The sequence below is a fragment of the Suillus subalutaceus genome (assembly GCF_016647625.1).
Source record: "Suillus subalutaceus strain FC151 chromosome Unknown DFJ58scaffold_6, whole genome shotgun sequence".
In the NCBI taxonomy this organism is placed as follows: domain Eukaryota; kingdom Fungi; phylum Basidiomycota; class Agaricomycetes; order Boletales; family Suillaceae; genus Suillus; species Suillus subalutaceus.
Window position 1 is genome coordinate 208,645 of NW_024540255.1, and position 18,279 is coordinate 226,923.

The following is an 18,279-nucleotide window of genomic DNA, read 5'->3' on the forward strand; positions in this document are numbered from 1 at the left end:
TGTGTATCATTACTGCTCAAATTGTTGTACATAAACCATATCTGATCCCATGTACCTGATTAATGTAACATGTATGTCCTCCGCAGATCACGGATCTAGAGCCCCCGGCATAAGTATTTCCCCCTTGCAACTTGCGCTCTACAAAGTTCAATTTCCGATGGTACAGCGAGAATCGAAGCCAGTAAAATCCCCGAGCTATCGGCAAACCCAATAGAACCTATCTTGAACTCCCGCTCCTGCTTTGTGATCTCAGGATTGTGCGCTGAGGACGGATCTGGTTGCTCTTGATTGATACGATAGAACACGTTGACGCTAGTAGTCATTCAATCAGATCAACGGCCTTTATCTGGACAAAAATAAGACGCACTATGCCAAACCGCCGCATACGCCTTCAATGCTGATGAGTATGAAAACCAGGAATATACTTCCTCCCTCACGATCTTCCGGAAGTAGCCCGACAGCGGATTCGAAAACTAGCAGAAGTAGTATCGCGAACTGGATGATGGCCGGAGCAGGGAGGAAACGGGCTGGAAGGGTTTTCAAGCCCAGAGATATGCTTGAACGAGAGAAAAAGACCGTGGTTTGGTAGACTAGCTATGAAAGGGTCGTTATCAGAATGTATTTCAGGATCACGGCAGATTATCATGCAAACCTGCCAAAGTGGATAGTAGTCGCGGACGGAATGAATGATCTTGCTAATGAGACCGTGTGACGGAACGGGATATAATAAAGTCGGTGCAACACCCTGCATGTGTTCAGAAAGACTAGAAGCACAGGGGTAGGGATGACGTACCTGATTGATAGTATACTCGAACTACGTTGTGCAAATCAGCAGGCAGGCTCTACGCCCAAGAAACATCGACCACTCACGGTATAAACACAAACTAGTAGTAAATTATTAGACGCATAAGAATCATGAGTAATAAAGACTGCTCACATAGTGGAAGCATATACTTCAATAGCATCGGTTTGACTAGACGCCATTTATCCGCGGCTGATAGGCTGACGGTAACCTTGGGCTCCACACGAGATTCTACGTCATCTTGAGCAGACAGATCATCATCAACTTCAGTCTCGAGGTCGTCGGTAGGGACGAGCGTGTATGACGCAGAAAATGACTGATGTAAGAATGCTGCTGGACGGGGGAGCAGAAAAAAGTATGCGACAGGAAGGATGAATGGGAGAACCTGTGATGAAATATGAGCAAATGTTTTATCCGCTATAAGTATACATTGTTACCGCCGAGATACCAACACCAGTGCTGATACCCAGACCCCTGAGTTCCCACCACATGAATGCTCCGACAATACCTGCAGCTCCAGTGCCTGAGGCGAAGTACCTGTCAAGTGGAATCAACGTGGGATAGTTCGAAGGGTGAGACCAATGCGGACCCAACGCTTCGACCTCCTACCGAACGGCTGTATGTTGTCGAAAGTTGCAAGAAAGTCATTTCTCCCAGACCTATAGTTTGTCGTTCAAGTGAGAAACAGGTGTGCATGACGAATGTGTGAGCTCACCCGACGAAAACGACGCGAGAGATATTCCCAGCAGCCTCGAATACAGGCTTTCATGGAAGGCAACGACCTATGTGTTGCATGAATTGTGATTTTCAAATTGAGTCTGGTGTCAGGTTACCAGCATGCCTATAAAGCTTAACGCGCAGCAGCCGACAATCCGTCGGGCATAACGTATGCGACCTTTGAGAAAGTACGGCCACCCGAGCTTCGCGATTAAGGCCGGAGCAATATTACAAAAGGCAATTATGCCCTTGGGTGTTGACGGAGGGACGAGGTCGAGCGCAGCCGAAAGTATGATGACATAGAGTACTTTGTGATGATGAGAGCAGTCGTCTGAAAAAAACAAAATGACACACCATTGTTTATGAGTCCAAAGAGAAAGAAAGAAAATCCAAGCTTCAAGGACAATCGTTTCTTGCCTGCTGAAGAAGCCCAAAAATCAGTAAGGTTTCCAAAAAATGGCGTCATGGTGCAAGGTAAGTACTAATTCTAGCTCAGCCCGGCGTCTACTTTACCCGTCAAGTTGGAGAGCTTTGCTAAAATCAACACAACACTTGCCATGCGTATCGAACACTGACCTATGTTCGGTATAACAAAATCTCCTTCGGTATGAAGAGTAGTGGTACCGTGGGGTTCGACTGGCATCTCCAAGAGAGCACCGGCTTGCCAGTGGATATCGTGAGCGCGAAGAGAGTTCTGGCGTATAGACTGGAGTTCCGGATCACTGTAAGGCTCAGATATATCAATGTCACAATGAAGCACTGCAGCTGTGCGCTGACAATGATAGCTGGTCAAGTATAAATATGCAACACATGCGAAACATGCCTCGCTGCCAGTGCCCGGATCTCAGCTGACCCCTAAAGAGGGGGTCACGGTAACTTGGGGGCTTATCACCACAGTCACACTAGTTGGGACTCTGGAGGCCCGTAGTTGGCCCCGGCGGTAGCGACTCGGGCAATCAATACGACTTCCGAGTTCGACGGTCCCGGACTCCCGGTCGATCAATTGCGATCTACGATGGGACCGCGCTGCCCATTGTTGGGGAACATCCTACAGATCCGATCAGACATGGAAATATTGAAATTCAAACAACGCTGATGAGTCCACTAGAGTTCGCGCATTTTTGGGGCAACGTCTATTAATTCGTTCCGCGACAGACAGTTATTAGACTCGTGACCACGTCTGGAGTACGCGCAAATGCTGTACTTAGAACGGCGCATCGAACTAGGGCCATTTGAATCAGTCACATCCGGATCCCCACTTCCCAGTGGCACATCACATGCACAGGTGACCACACAAGTTATAATGGGGCCGGGAAACTCCTTCCGCGGGCAAAATCAACCTATCATTGAAAAGCCATCTGACAAATTGAGCATCTGACAGAGTTTTCAGTTCATGGTTCTTGTAGCATGACAAGAACGTAGTATCTTTCAGGGCAAAATACTAAAACTGACACTATCTGGTCCCACACTCACTCCTTGGGTTATCATACGAGCACGGCTTTTCTCAGTGCACGGATGATGTTCGTTGCGCCTTGCGTTTAAAAGGAAGAACATGGGTAGTCTCCTTCGATCCATCCAGAAGCATAAGCCAATGATACGATGCCTAGTCTAACGGTCCCACAAACTCCAAAATATGTCCCTGCCCTGCCTACTAAGGAGAACCGTGAGTGATATAGAAGTGACATCACACGAGGAATCTAATGTACCTCTCATATCCAGTCCAATATGCAGATCTTGCCATCATCGACCTCTCTAAAGCAGCTACTGCAGAAGGCCGCGCGGAACTAGCGGTTGAACTACGAGAGGGCTTGACTACTCACGGGTTTTGCTATATTATCAACCATGGGTACACCCAAGCTCAGGTGAAATATGTCAAGTACTGTATATCTCGCGTATTCTCACTTTCGGTGCAGAACGAGAGGATGTTCGATATCGCAGATATTCCCATGTCCGGTGTACCTGAAGACGAGAAACAGGCGTACACTGGAGACAGTAAGAAGACAGGCATATTTCAGGGCTACAAACCAAGACAATACTGGGTAGGCCGTTCGATGATCCCTGCCGTTTACTACTATCGATTCCTCGTGAACAGCACATCGATGCAGGCGTGCGTGACCAACACGAGCACTATAACTGTTCGCACACAGTCAATAATGGCGGAGAGAATCTAATATCCTTAGCTAGGCAACCGCCACGTCTACAGCTTAATGCACCCACAAGCACTCAGACCATTTCTTCCCGATATCGATGCCTTCGTGCGCCATAATCACCACAACATTCTTCATAAAATTTGCAGGCACGTTTTCAGCCTTGACTTCATAACTTGGATTTAACTGCACTTCTCAGGCTCATGGCGTTGAGCCTTGAACTTCCTGAAGACACGTTCGTGAAATTGCACGACTTTGATGCACCCGGAGTATCATACCGTATGACTTATTTCGTTTCTTGATGGCGTTCGAGGCTCTGATTTAGCCACTAGTGAGGTTTATGAAATAGTAAACCTACGACAATATGATGCATGTTATTGTTTCTTACTTTCATCAAGTTTCCCTAGGTCAGAAGAAGAAGAAGTTCAGACAAAAAATGTCTGGATGAAAGGACACACAGGTCGCTCGACTCTTTGCCAAATGTGGTCTTGCTCACACCGCAGCAGACTTCGGAAGTATCACTCTACTCTGGAGTCAGCCTGTTGCTGCCTTACAGATCCAAACTAAGGAGGGCTGGCGCTGGGTCAAGCATATCGAAAATGCTTTGGTGTGTAGTTCCATGTCATAGCACTTCTATCTGACATAATGCTTTAGCTCATGAATATTGGTGATTCGATGGAGTTTCTCACAGGAGGATTCTACAAGGGAACCATCCATCGGGTTGTGCAACCCCCAATTGATCAACGTGGCTACACGCGACTAAGCATGATCTATTTCTCCTTCCTGAATGACGATGTCAAGTTGGTACCCCTTATGGCCAGTCCAGTCCTTCAGAGGGTTGGGGTTGAGCGCAGATGTGAAGACGATGTGGCTCCTACCATGAAGGCCTGGAGAGTTGCGAGAATCAGTGCATATGGCGCGAGCGATCTGCAGAAGGGCAAAGAACCTGGCATAGAGGAAGAGGTATTGAATGGCATTGTTGTCAAGCACTACAATTAAGTATATCTAGAAATTGAATCCTTCACCAAGCCTCTACACGACCTTACTTGCGCCTTAGGGGCTCGTGTGGTGTTTCGAGGCTAGGATTTTCCCAAATGCGCATCAGTCAAGATGTGCGTAATGTACCCTGATAATGAGGTGATCAGCTGCTCTAGCGTTACGGACCGGTGGCTATAAGATCTCTAGGCTAATAAGGCTAGGTCAAATATACAATATCCCCTTTTTTTAAAAAAAAAATCCAATTTATTGTCTGCTGAGGGCAACGCCTGATGTAGACAGTACATGCTATGTGCTACTATGTGCTACTATGTTCTCATGTGATAACTAACATTGGTGTAATTATAGGAGCCCCTTCAGTGACTTGACCCTATAAATGTGGTCAGTTCAAGTTGACATTATTCCATGAGACATGGGCCAGCCCACTGTGGGCCCACATTAATATTGTAGGTCAATGTCTCCAGGTGGGCTGGCGAGTGGCATTGTACTCGATGGTTCTGGCTTGGCCCATGAACAATGATCTTCAATACATTGGAGTGGGCCTGCGGGTGCCAGGATCAAAGTACATTGTATTTGCATGTGGGCCCACAGGACAATGGAAATGTTATTCCTTGACACTTTTGAGCAGGCCATTCCCCCCCAGTTTGTTGGATTACCATTGCCGATCACAGAATGTGAATTTCCACTGGCGAACAAATGACCAATATCATCGGTGAATGCAAGTGTCCACCGAGGAATACATTTAATCATGGCTGGTGAAACCATATGGGCAGGTCCTGTGGGTGCCAGGATCAAATTATATTGTATTTACATGTGGGCCCACAGGACAATAGAAATGTTATTCCTTGACAATTTTGAGTGGGCCCTTGCTCCCCGGTTTGTTGAGTTACCATTGGCAATCACAGAATGTGATCAGCGAATGCAAGTGTTTCTGCTGAGATATACATTTAATCACGGCCGGTGAAACCATATGGGCATCACCTATGAGTAGTGTTTGAAAGTCCGGTCTAGTCCGGTTTTTTGTCTATTTTAGATGCAACTGGTCCCGGACCGGTCTTTGTTTTCTCACCAGCAACCTAAAGACTGGACTGGACTGCACGCAACCGGTTGCCACCAGTTGCAGTAATGTCATGCAATCAGTCCAGACTGGTCTATACAGCAACCGGTCCACGTACTCTGAAAAGATGCCTCATGGATAACATGACTTGTCAATTTTTTTGATATATATAATATACATTAGTATGTGTGCTAGTAATCAGCATCCCTCTCCCCTTCTACTGTCAATGTCACCCCGTAAATCTGCACGTCAAAGAAAACCAACAGAAAAGGCTAGTGTCAATACACTAGTACCACAGCCTCGCAATGCAAAAAGCCGTGCACCTAACACTAAGCCCTCACCAAAGAAGAGTCGAAAATGATGAGCTCCAAGTCCTGAGAGCAGCGAGGAAGATTCAGACAGTGATGTCAACACCACAGTGAATAAATGTACCTCCAAAAAAAAGGCAGCTGCATCCAAACAAGCATGGCATCAGAGTGCAGCATCTATCGAGATCGTGGATGATGTGCCTGATGTAAGTGAGCCAGAGGTTCTCAATGTTGAAGAACTGGGCCAGGAGGATGAGGATGGGGATGAAGATGATCCGGGACCAGACAACAACAATGTACGATTTTGCGATCTGCTAAAGATAGTATATCAGCTCACCATCAGCAACAACAGGACGATGTCCCATCCAAGAAACAGACAAAAAAGAACAGCGCAGATGACCTACTCACCATCTTCTCAGAACATATCACTGTTAAGTTTTGTAGTCCGGATGGCAAAGTTGCTACCAAGGTCGGACGCTGGTGCATGGAGTGCAGGTCAGTAACTTGTAGCCTATAGTAACAATACAAGCTTACCGTTGAATCACAGGAAGGACCACGTATTTGTGAAAAAGAATGGTATGAGGAAAGCATTTCATGTGGGGTCCAATTTGTCGTGTCGTCAGCACATCCGCAGCCATTACGAGTTGTATCAGGAATGGTGCTTGCAGCAGGAGATATGAGAACATCATCATTCAGTTCCTCGGGTGTTGCTGAAGCAGAGAGATGCAGCAAAGACGAATGGGCAACAGCAGAATCTGGACAGCATCGTCCAGAAACAACCATGGATGAAAGAGTTCTCACGAAGGAATGTATTGCATGCAGTTGCTGAGTTCGTCGTTTGTGATGACCAGGTAAGAGATGGTATTAATAGGAATATATAGGTGGCATTATAGCTGATGGTTGACAATAGTCGCTCATAGTGGCAGATAAAGTCACATTTCGCAATTACTTAGTAGCAATGCAACCAAATGTGACCAAGCTTAATTTGCCTTTGACTCACAACATTATGACCCATGTACACAATTCCTTTATCGACTTCTTTTCAAAGCTCAAGTCTGATGTCCAGGTATGTTTTCTTCTCTATATATACCAGTGACTCCTTGTTGACATACATAAATATACAGAACCCACTAGCGGGACATGTTTCAACTACCACTGACCTTTGGTCTGTTGACCAGACCAAAGTGGCGTTTTTTGGACTGACTGCCCATTGGATCGAAGCAGCCTCAACATGGACACTTCATTCTCATGTCATTGCTTTCAAAGGCATCTCAGGCACACACTCTGGGGATAATCTGGGTTGCTATTTTGTTGGATTATGTGAATGAGCTGGAATCATTTCAGGACAATCATCTAAGGTACGTTCCTGCATTCCATTTTTCGAGTTAGTTTATTTCAACTTTCCATAGCTTTTCTGTGTTACCATTGATAACACCAGCAACAACGATACAACCTGTGACAAAATTGAGCAGATTCTTCACTGCCGTCACATCTACTCTTTCGATGCCAATAAACACCGCCTCCCATGCCTCGCCCACATCATCAACCTTGCCGTTGTGGCCCTCATGTCATCAATCACCAAAATTGCCAATGTAGCGACTACAATGGCCATATGGGAATTTGATCCTACACTACCTGATAATTGCATCCTTGGGGACTCGCTGGATGTTGTGGCTGCTGTGCGAACCCTTGCCATCAAGGTATGTCATCATGTTCATTCTATTCCAATGATTCTAAATGTAAATTGCAGATTCAATGCTCTGGCCAACATATTGAGTACTTCGAAACACTTCAACGCAACTGCAGCGTTGAAATACCACTCAAGATCCTGCTTCACAGTAACGTCCAGTGGGGGACTGCTGAGGGTATGCTGGGTCAAGCATATGAGCTTCGCCAGGTGTGTGACAACATTCTTTTCACATGTTGACCAGTGCACTGACTTCATATGTAGTCCATTAATGTGTTCGTGAAGTCAGTGGACAAGGGCCAGTAACTACAATTCGGCATCCTGGAAGTCCTGTGAAGCATATTCCATGGAAAGCATTCACAATTGGGCCTGTGGATTGGGAACTCATTAACACTACTTGGAACATCATCTCCGATGCCAACAACATTCAGCAGTATTTCTCCTCAGAACTACAACCTACCCTCTGGCGAGCAATCTCAGCCATCGAAGAACTGCAGACTGCATGGGAAGCCAAGTGTGATGATCCAAAGTATGCTCTCTTCAAGTCAGTGATTGAGCTCAGACTGGACAAGGTCAACAAGTACTATAGAAGGTTCGATGATAAACCAGTTTACATCCTGGCCCTTGGTACATTAGTTCTCCCCTGCTCTATCATGTTGCTGATACGTTCTATAGTCCTGCATCCATATTATAAACTCGACTACATCAAGATGGCCTGGGGAGGTCCCAAGGAGCAAGAACTCGAATGCACTGCTGGTAACCTGAATGCTGTAGACTGGCATGATGAAGTGCTGAAGATCGTTGAGAAGACCATGCAAGATTATTTGAAACATATGCCCACAGGTGCCACCACTCGCTCCTTGTCTCCCATCAATCCACTTGCATCTACTGAAACACTAGAGTCCGAGTTTGATCGTCATCGATGCACACTAGTCAACGAAGCTGCCCGTCAACAACATTCTGGATGGGCTGCTGAGTTGCAGCAGTATCTACACGATGTCCCTGATGATGTCTCAATGGACACTGATATCATTCAGTGGTGGTCGGTAGGTCGTTCCTTCGTTTCAATTAGAATCTTGTTGTTAATATAGTTAATCAGAATGTCACGAATTCCAAATACAAACCATTATTCTTTCTTAAACACTCGTAAACACCCATTAAGCGCCCGACACAAGCACCTGTCATTAGCGCTCAGTCAGCGTCTATACCTATAACCTTACAAACCCTAACCCGAACTTCTCTATTCCATTAGCATCCACTACTTCTATCTCCGACGTTCCTGATTTTGACTTTCTTACTCAAGCGATTAAGTCACGTGACTCCAGAACCTTCGAGAACCCTTGCACAGCCATCACACGTTCTATGACATCATAGTGTAGTTATATTTAGAACATCGTACGATTCCCTTTTCTATTTAATGATTGGCTAGTTAGTTTAGATTCAGATTCAGTCTCCGCTTCAATATATGTATATAGGCAGCTCGTTGTAGTCAGTAGTTCTTCAGTTCAAACCTCTTTTGTATTAGCTTACTGCTAGCAATCCTAAGACGTCCCTGCTATCCTCTTTCTTTGTTAGATAACCTTTGTTTGAGTCCTAGTCTCTGCCCCAGCGTTAATTCGTTTAAAGGGTTGTGACACAGAATCACGCATCTAACTTTCCAATACTCGCCAAGATTGCTATGGATGTTTGTGCAGTGCCAGCATCTTCTGTACCCTGCAAATGGCTGTTCTCAGCGGGTGCAGAGACTGCCACCAATTGCCGGTCTCATTTAGGTTTGGACCAATTGAGCAGTTGCAGGTCCTGAAGTTCGCTTGGCAGAAATCTGTTGTTGATCACGCTGCTTCCAACTCATCAAGCATCAAAGAGGTCTTACTTACTGACTACACAGATCTCCTTCACCTGGATGATCAAGCAGTGGAGTGGGAGCATGGAGAAGATGAGGTGGCTGGATCATACTAGTAGCTTGAATATGTTTGCCATACCATGTAGTTTGACCATTGGATATATGACCGGTTGCATTGTAGACCGGTGTGGGTATCACAACCTGGCAGGCACATATAAGAAAAGTGCTCAGCCAGTATAAGTGAGTCTCAGCTCTGCCTAGCTGCTATACTTGCAGAATGCAAGAACGTTCGACCCTAAAGGGGAAGCAAGGAAAGCAAGGATCCACAGAATGATGCTGAGCAACCCTGGTGAATGGCGGTGAAAGCGCGAGAAATGCGCTGAAGGCGCGCACGGGAAAAGCGGAATGCGAAAGTGCGCGGAGCGCGGGAAGGTAGTGCAAGTGGTGCACAAGTGTAGACGATGGATACTGAGACTGATAAGGGGAAAAGTGCAGATCTAGACGGATACTGATAGTGCCCACTAGCTATAGACTGATGCTAGGGCCTCAAAACGATGATGGACACATGCATTGCATGGAACTAACTGGTGATAGATACTGAGTGGTAGGAAGCTAATGGTAGAAAAAGTGGGGTGTAAAACGAACATGAGAGTATGTAAGTTCTACCTAAGCACTCTCCCAGGGCTCAGAGCCGAATAGGGAGCACTCTAAGTATGTAAATGAGGTAAAGTGATGTAAAGTAAGGGTCCATGATGAAATAGGAAGTGTAATATGCCAAATATAGTCAGATAATGAAAAGGGACATACCAAGGGACTGGTTGGACGATGGATGGATGCTCCTGGATGATGCGTGACGCAGGGCGCTTAAGCATGAGAAAGTGCGCAAGGCGCGCATGCGGGAATGCTGCGCGTTGTGCGGGAAAGTATCGCGCCTATGGCGCGTTTTGCGGGAAAGTGGTGCACTCTATAGGGAAGTCATGGTGGATGATAGTGCGAGTTGTGCCATGAAGGCCAGTTGTCAGAATTCGTAAAATGAGCCCATATGAGCCCACAGAAACGCGAGTCTCTACACCGGTTGCAACCGGTTTTTGAGTGGTTTATTACCTGTGCCCAAATGAAGCAACCGCCAACCAGACCTGTAAAGACTGACATACAACTGCAACTGTGGTCCAGTTCAAAAAAGTTGCGGTCCAGTTCAGTTGCCAGTCTTTTTCCGGTCCGGCAACTGGACTTTCAAACACTAAGGGTAAGGGAAAGTCAAGGTAAAGGGTTCAGGTATAGGGAAACCAATAGGGGCTATAGAGCACAGCTAAAGGTGACTACTTCTAAGTAAAACCTAAGGGGAAGGAAATACAGTAGAAGGGAAGTAAAGTTGAAGTGGTCACCATAGGCTTCTTATACTAGTAAACTATACCATCTCGGAGGAAGGGATAGGATGTGCATGTAATAAGACTGTAGCACTTGTTACAAACTCGAGGCAAGGCAAATTACATACCAATGAGATAGGATGGACAATGGATGGATTCCGACGTTTCGGGTGGATCGTGAGCTTCTTCTGACTTCCTATGCATCTTGTTGCTTCACTCTTTGAAGGTGGGGAAGTCTCGACTCCAGGCTGCATGACCTTGCATGTTGCAATTGACACAGTAGTGATGTTGGGGGTCTGTCACTCCAAAGTTGCATTCCGGTGTTTGGTGGTCCATACCACAGGTGCTACAGGTGTTGGTTGTTTGGTTCCAGCCATATGGTCACTGGTGAGTTGCTGGCATTTCAGGCAGCGCATTGGTTCCAGTAGTAGCTTGCATATAGTGGTCTTGCATCCTTCAATGGTGAGTCTGAGGCAAATGGCGAGGTTGGCACTTTCACAGTCCTTGCAGGTGTCATATCCTGTATTCCAGACCTACGTCCAATGATGTTCCCACGCCTTCCGGATGCACATCCAGACCTCCATACCCTTATCCATGCCCTCAGTCCTCCAGTCCACTATCGGTTTGGATCCGTACACCTTCGTACATCCATATGTCCATACCTTCGGACCTCCGCAGCTAAGCCTGCTTCATCCACCCTTAGTTCTATCGGATCCGAGCTCATTCCATCTTGGACTCTACCTTCCCTAGACTATCGGTCTATATCCACAATTCATATCCTAGTCTCGTCTTCACCTATACAGTGGCTCAAAAAACCGTCCGTATGTTTTGGCATTTTTCACTATCTATAATATTGTGTGAGAACAAACAAATGCCTCAAAAACATGCTTATACCACATTGTAGTATGGCTTCAGGGCTTTCATTTGAGCCCTACACCGTGGGAATCGGTGGAGATATGGTGGAGATACAAGGCTCACAAAATGGTGACTCATGCGGACAGTTTTTTGACTCAAGTATTTTACAGTAATAACCAGGTATTCTAGTATTTTGTATGACCTCCCTTGGCTTTAATTACTGCCTCTATCCTTCTAGGCATACTCTCAATTAATTTCTGGCAATCCTCAGCTGTGATCTTCCCCCATTCCACTGCTACTCTCTCCCAAAGCTCCCATACTCCTTTAGGGGGGTTTTCATAGGCTTGAAGCTTTTTCTTGAGTGTTCCCCAGAGATGTTCAATGACATTGACATCAGGAGACTGTGCTGGCCAGTCAAGAACATTGATGTTATGTTCTTCAAACCATTCCCTAGCTCTTCTGGATGTGTGCTTGGGATCATTATCCTGTTGGAAAATGATATCTTCTTCATCAATCCCTGATTCTGCCAAGCTAGGCAGCAAGTGGTCATTTAAAATGTCCACATACTGCTCAGCATTCATCTTCCCCTCAACCTCAGCAAGCATTCCCACACCATTCCATCCCATACAGCCCCATACCATTAAAGAACCTCCTCCAAACTTGACAGTCCCATTAACCTCTCTGTCTGTTAGGCCATCTCCCTTCTTTTTCCATACATACACCTTCCCATCTGACCCAATCCTATTGATTTTGGTCTCATCTGACCATATAACATGCTTCCAGTCCTCTACAGTCCAGTGTTGATGAGCTAAGGCAAAGGCTAGTCTTCTCTGCCTATGTTTGATGGAGAGAAGAGGCTTTTTCTTCTTTGTTACTGCCTTGAGATGAGCTACCTTGAGAACATTCCTCACAGTTTGTGAAGAGACAGGGGTAGTGATGGTGGAATTGATATAATGGGTGGCTTGGACAGCATTATCAGCCTTTCCTGTAGTGATATGTTGGATAATAGCCCTTTTGTCAGTAGAGGTAAGCTTGGATGGACGTCCTCCACAAGAGTTTTCCTTGTCTGGGTGGCTTTCTTTGATGAACTTGGCCACAGTGGACTTGCATATTCCAGTTCTAGAGGAAATTTGGCGAGCAGAGAGGCCAGCATAAGACAGAGAGAGGATATTATCTCTTTGAGCAGAGGAGATGGCTTTCATGGTGATTATGACTATGATACATGAGATATTCTGGTTTATATAGTTAGATATAGTCATAAAATAACATAATGACACCACTTTATAATTTATATAATAGTGGCATGATTTTTATGGTGTCATAAATAATGATTTATATAGTTTTAATATACACTCAAAAAACTGTCCACATGAGTCATCATTTTATAAGCCTTATATCTCAACCATATCTCCGCCGATTCCCACGGTGTAGGGCTCAAATAAAAGCCCTGAAGCCATACTACAATGTGGTATAAGTATGTCCTTGAGGAATTTGTTCATTCTCACACAATATTATAGATAGTGAAAAATGTCAAAACATGCGGACAGTTTTTTGAGCCACTGTATCTCCGGATCCACTCATCTGATATCCAGATGCCTCATCTGATATCTCTAGACCTCCAGATCCGACCTATACTCATATCCAAAGCCAAACCTTAAATCAGCGTCTATCTCCTTATGGTAATCCCCTTGACTCCGGACTTCGGTTATCTGTGTTTCCGTCTTGCTTATTGATCCTTGTACTCTGTTCATCTCCGAGTTCATTTACTTATGTTCCGTTCATACTTACTAATATGTTTCCACATGCTCGTACATAGCATTTGTGTTCAGCTTACCGATCCTCTCGGATCCCTTCCAGTATATAAACCTCTGTACAACTCCTGTAAAGTTTCCTTAGTTCGAAGATCAACATAGACTTGCTCTCTTGCATCTTAGACTTCACTCATTCTTGTCTCGGACTTTGGTCCATCTGAGTTCTGCCTTTCCATCAAGGCCTAGGGATGGATTCCCTAGGCCGGAAATCTGGACCTTCGGATTTGTCCCCTATGTCTCTGTTCTGAAGTCTAGGGATTGATTCCCTAGACCAAAGCTTTGCCTTTCCGGCACTTCCTGTCTTTCCAAGACTTCTGTCTAAACCCCGTCTATCCGACTCTACCATAGTGTAGTCTACCTCTGTTTGTTTCTACTCCAGACCTTGTCCATAGTAGCCTTTCCCCTCCTGTCCTAATCCTGTCTGCTCCTCCGGTCCTCATAAACCTTCGGACCTTCAGACGTCGTAACCTTCGGACGATGCAACCTTCGGACGACGCAACCTTCAGACATCTTAACCTTCGGACCTCCAGACGTCCTGTCCTTCGGACCACTCCTCCTATCCTATCCTGCTTTGGACTCTGTCCCTTGCAGCCTATGCTCTATGTGTTTCTATCTAGGGAACTTACCTTCGGATCTAATACAGTGGATGAAACTCCTCCGGAAGTTTCTCGCACTCATCCGGAAGTCCTCTAGCACTCTACTAGAGTAGCCAGCCTCCAGAAGTCCTTCAGACTTCGTCGGATTCCATCTGGACTTCATTCTGAAATTAAGAGCACGTACTCGGGTAAGGGGCACAGCGCATGAGCTGAGGCCAAGCCCTTCGGATCCGTTAACCCTTGAGCTACGGTCTTAACAGCAGGATAGAGTGCAGAAGGTGGTTCATTGGTTCACGTTGCGATGTGCTAGAGGCTTGATCCATTTCGCTTTGGTGAGTGTTCCAGGTTGGAGTTTGTTGCTTTTCTCTGTTTCTGCAAGTGATGTGGATGAGTCCGGGTTGAATGTTGTCGGGACGTACTCTGCTATTACCTGGAAGGTTCTATCCTTGATGATTGTTTCATTCCTGAAGTTTTCACTGAAAGATTGGCTAACACTCTTGCATGAGATCCAGGCTTTGGTATCAATGCTGTCAACTTTAAAAATAACTCCACCATGACAGAGCTTTCTTGTGCTTGTGAAGAATGCATCTTGTGGGACGTCTATACCTCCTGCTTTTATCTCTGCAAGGGCCTTGTTTGCCTTGCTGATAAGTTCAGCTTCAGATAGATCCTTCAGACCCAAAGATTCGCTCATTGACTTGCAGTCTACCAGGATTTGTCTTGCCTGAGCTTTGCTTCATGCTAGAGTGCTAGAGTCAGGTTTGGGTAGTCTGGCCTGTGTGACTTTGGCGTAGGATCTTCCTTGCTCCTTGCTATGCTCCGTGCATTCAGAGGGTGCGTTCTCATTCACATTAATGCATGTATTTTCAATAGCTTTCTCCAGTCTCACCACAGTGCCATCAATTGAGTCATGCACCTCATTTACAAAGCTGTCAAGTGCTGTTATCTTTCCGTCATGTGAGTCGGCCACTTTTTCAAGTCATTCAATGGCTCCAACCATATGAAAAGAGGTAGTTTCCGCTATCTTCTTCACTTTCTGTTCATGGTCAGCTTGCCCTGGGAGGATTGCAATGGCTCTTAGCATGTCTCTTTGAAGTTGTGTTATTCCCAGTGTTTTTATTGTGAATTCAAAAAGTGTGATTATAAGGTTGTCTATGGCGGCTCCTGCTGCTGGAATGAGCATCCCCTTGCTAACTAGTTCAGCTCTTATGGTTTTTGTATCTGTTACTTTCAATGGTGTCACTGGGTTGTTTATTAGCTCTGGAAATAATCTATTGGTCGGTCTGAGAAACATGTTTTCTTTGTCTCTTAGGCTAATCTACAGAGGTGCAGGATTGTCTATTTTGTCCATTGTCATCTAGTTGCTGTTCTTGTTTTTCTCTTTTTATGTTGTTTTTGTACAAGTTATTAAAGGTAAAGCTAGTTTATATCTAGGTAAGAGGAAAGGGGATTGGTACAGGGGGGAGGAGTCAGTGTTGGCGCCATTGGGCACACTGTTGGCTGTTTTTGTTCCAGGGTCCTTGTCAGGGCGCCACTTGGTTAGTAGCTAAGAAGTGTTCTTACAATATCCCCTCTGTCCTCGACCCTCTGTCACAATGCCCAGCCTCACCTTACCCTACATACCACACTATGTTGCCACACCTCCTAGCAAGGAAACTTGTCTGTAGTGGATATTGTGAGCATAAAGAGAGTATGAAGAATTCTAGCATATAGACTGGAGTTCCAAATCACTGTAAGGCTCAGATATATCAATATCACAATAAAACTCTGCAGCTGTGCACTGATGATTATATTGATGATAGCTGGTTAAGTGTAAATGTGCAACACATGTGAATGCCTCACTGCCTGGATCTCAGCTGACCATTGAAGAGGGGGTTGGTAACTTTGGGGCTCATCAACACAGCTACACTAAACTAGCTAGGACTCTGGAGGCCCGGAGTTGGCCCAGTACCGACTTGGGCAACTGACAGATCCAACTACTTCTGACAGTCCTGGTCGAATCTCAATCATAATCTATGATATTGATGGGATGAAAATGACTTGTTGGGCAACATCCTAAGATCCGGCCTAGCCTAACAAAACTCAATATTGTTGCGCTCATGCCACACACAAAAGCTTGTGAAGGAATCCACCTCAAAGGCAGACCTTTCAGACGATGATGTGGAGGAGAGTATCGATGAGTGTGCCCTCATTTGTAATATTAATTTCTCCCCCTACTGTCAATTCAGTCTCTGACCTTTTTTAATCTCAACAGAATCCCATTTTAGATCTCAACAGACACTATTTGTGACACAAATTCACACCATGTCGCTCGTTCATGATTTCTATTGCTTTGTCTGACAATATTTGGTATTTGCTCATATTCTGGATCCTATGAATTGACTTTTTGCAATGTTTGATTACCTGATGTTAACAAGACATCTGGGGTCTGGGTAAATATTCATCAGGTCCTGTTCTTCGAAGCGCTACGTCTGGGGCCAAAGTCCACCCATGTATGCTATCGGGCTACCATGTGACCCAAGGCACTACTATCACTGACACCCTTTTTCAAAATGGGTATTGGGTTTCAAAATTCACTGATCATCATATTGTGAGCTACACACTGCACAAATAAATTCTGTGATTTTAGCCAGTGTTCTCTAGTGTCTATGGGATACAACTGTGAAGTTCCCATGGAAAACATTGCACAGTTGTGTTCATAATAAATCATTTATCACACCACTGAGCAGTAATGATTGTAATGCCACACACTGAGCACTTTGTCAAGCAGGAAAAAAAACAGGGGGGAAAACAATCTTTGTCCTTGTATAAATAATGCTTACCACTGCAATTTCTACATTGTCATTGAATGAGGGCAGAACTATGTTATCAGTGAAGTCGTTGAAAGAGTGAGATGTTGCAGCATGATGGTGCAGCATCAATAGTGTTTTAAAGTCCAGTTGCAGGACCGCAAAAAGACCAGCAACCAGACCAGTCCACAACCAGTCCTAAGCAGGACCGGTTGCAGTCTTTTCCAGTTGCAAGATCAGTCCAGTCCAGTTGCCCAAAGTTTGTAAAAAATTAAAGGACCGGTACAGAACTGGTTAAGACCGGTCTTTGGGGAGCCAGTTGCTATGTACATGTAGTACTTGTCAGCGCGATTCTAACGGTGGTCCGATCATGCAAAACGGTTAAGATTTGATAAAGTTATGAGACTTACAAGAAAAAAGCTGCAAATTAATAGAATGTCTTATATCTTAGCTTTTATCTAGATCAAATCATAATCAATTGACAAGGCAAGACTAGCTATATACTTGTCTATACTAGGGCTACAGTTAGCATTGAGACACCTAAGCCTTATAACAACTTTTATTTTTTGACATTTCATATTTGACTCACTTGTGGGGCAGAGTTTGGTAAAATTTTAAAATGCTCATATCTCGTTCAAATCTTAACCATTTAATACAAATAAAGCACCGTTGGAATCGCAGGAGTGAGTAGTACACTGCCACTGGACCAGTTTCAGTTGTAACCAGTCTAAAACTGGTTGTGGGACTGCAAACAACCGAAAATATCGGTCTTTATCAGTCCAGTCCGGTTTTTTTTGATATCGTGGGAATAAAAAGACCGGTCTGGTCCGGTTGCCTCCCAAATATGGTAAAAAGACCGGACCGGACCGGACTTTAAATCACTAAGCATCAATTATAATCTCCGCTCAAAAGCTTTACTTGAAGTAAGACTGACAGGGGAGGCTCACTTTCATTCTATACTAGTATTATATCCTATCCACTTAATGCACGCACTGTGAATAGCTGGTCTATATAATGTACATGCACGAACTCATAGAATCTTTGATCTGAAAATTTGGGTTCCTTCCTTCCAACAAATTCACATATCGAGATTCAAAATTCTGTCGAGTGTGCCATTGCGGAGTCATAAAACTCCAGAGTGACATGGCTGTGACGGATTTTGAAAAAAGCGTAGCCAGTCCCTGCCAAACTTAGTATACTGACATCGCACAACCGGAATCCTTCCGACACTCGAACATCATCAAAAAAAATCAGATTTCACCTGGGTGTGATAGAGTACGAAATTTCCCACAGGTCTGTCAAGA

General features: G+C 45.0%; 5 protein-coding genes across 5 annotated transcripts; 3 read left to right on the forward strand and 2 right to left on the reverse strand.

Moving 5' to 3' along the window:
- Nucleotides 1-13: 13 nt before the first annotated feature.
- DFJ58DRAFT_760455 (batten's disease protein Cln3) lies at nt 14-2,325 on the reverse strand. Its single transcript, XM_041388418.1, has 12 exons — nt 2,096-2,325; nt 1,874-2,048; nt 1,636-1,826; nt 1,518-1,584; nt 1,392-1,461; nt 1,240-1,339; nt 938-1,187; nt 871-884; nt 794-814; nt 653-745; nt 368-594; nt 14-312 (listed from the first exon to the last, which is right to left on the reverse strand). The coding sequence occupies exons 2-12, from the start codon at nt 1,983-1,985 to the stop codon at nt 96-98; spliced, it is 1,362 nt and encodes a 453-aa protein (XP_041249700.1). The 5' UTR covers nt 1,986-2,048; nt 2,096-2,325; the 3' UTR covers nt 14-95.
- A 652-nt stretch (nt 2,326-2,977) lies between these two features.
- On the forward strand, nt 2,978-4,665 carry DFJ58DRAFT_884875 (Clavaminate synthase-like protein; the record flags this gene model as incomplete). The annotated part of the gene is made up of 11 exons (XM_041394617.1): nt 2,978-3,182; nt 3,239-3,381; nt 3,433-3,558; nt 3,612-3,654; nt 3,704-3,774; nt 3,816-3,819; nt 3,898-3,945; nt 3,999-4,014; nt 4,065-4,126; nt 4,173-4,273; nt 4,321-4,665. The coding sequence occupies exons 1-11, from the start codon at nt 3,119-3,121 to the stop codon at nt 4,663-4,665; spliced, it is 1,023 nt and encodes a 340-aa protein (XP_041249701.1). The 5' UTR covers nt 2,978-3,118.
- Nucleotides 4,666-7,445: 2,780 nt separating this feature from the next.
- DFJ58DRAFT_616053 (uncharacterized protein) lies at nt 7,446-7,658 on the forward strand (the record flags this gene model as incomplete). The annotated part of the gene is made up of 1 exon (XM_041380973.1): nt 7,446-7,658. A coding segment is annotated over one exon (213 nt), but the record flags the coding sequence as incomplete, so codon positions are not given.
- Nucleotides 7,659-8,010: 352 nt separating this feature from the next.
- Nucleotides 8,011-8,805, forward strand: DFJ58DRAFT_651609 (uncharacterized protein; the record flags this gene model as incomplete). Its single annotated transcript, XM_041381627.1, has 2 exons — nt 8,011-8,341; nt 8,390-8,805. Coding segments are annotated over 2 exons (747 nt in total), but the record flags the coding sequence as incomplete, so codon positions are not given.
- Nucleotides 8,806-14,484: 5,679 nt separating this feature from the next.
- On the reverse strand, nt 14,485-14,793 carry DFJ58DRAFT_628551 (uncharacterized protein; the record flags this gene model as incomplete). The annotated part of the gene is made up of 1 exon (XM_041381158.1): nt 14,485-14,793. A coding segment is annotated over one exon (309 nt), but the record flags the coding sequence as incomplete, so codon positions are not given.
- Between the last annotated feature and the right edge of the window lie 3,486 nt (nt 14,794-18,279).

What these genes read in the sequence shown, in the direction of transcription:
- DFJ58DRAFT_760455 (XM_041388418.1), bottom strand. Translation starts at nt 1,985, where the DNA reads ATGACGCCATTTTTTGGAAACCTTACTGATTTTTGGGCTTCTTCAGCA. An exon ending in GTAGGAGGTCGAAGCGTTGG is followed by an intron (nt 1,340 to 1,391) that starts GTCCGCATTGGT and finishes TCCACTTGACAG; the next exon opens with GTACTTCGCCTCAGGCACTG. An exon ending in ACTACTATCCACTTTGGCAG is followed by an intron (nt 595 to 652) that starts GTTTGCATGATA and finishes ACCCTTTCATAG; the next exon opens with CTAGTCTACCAAACCACGGT.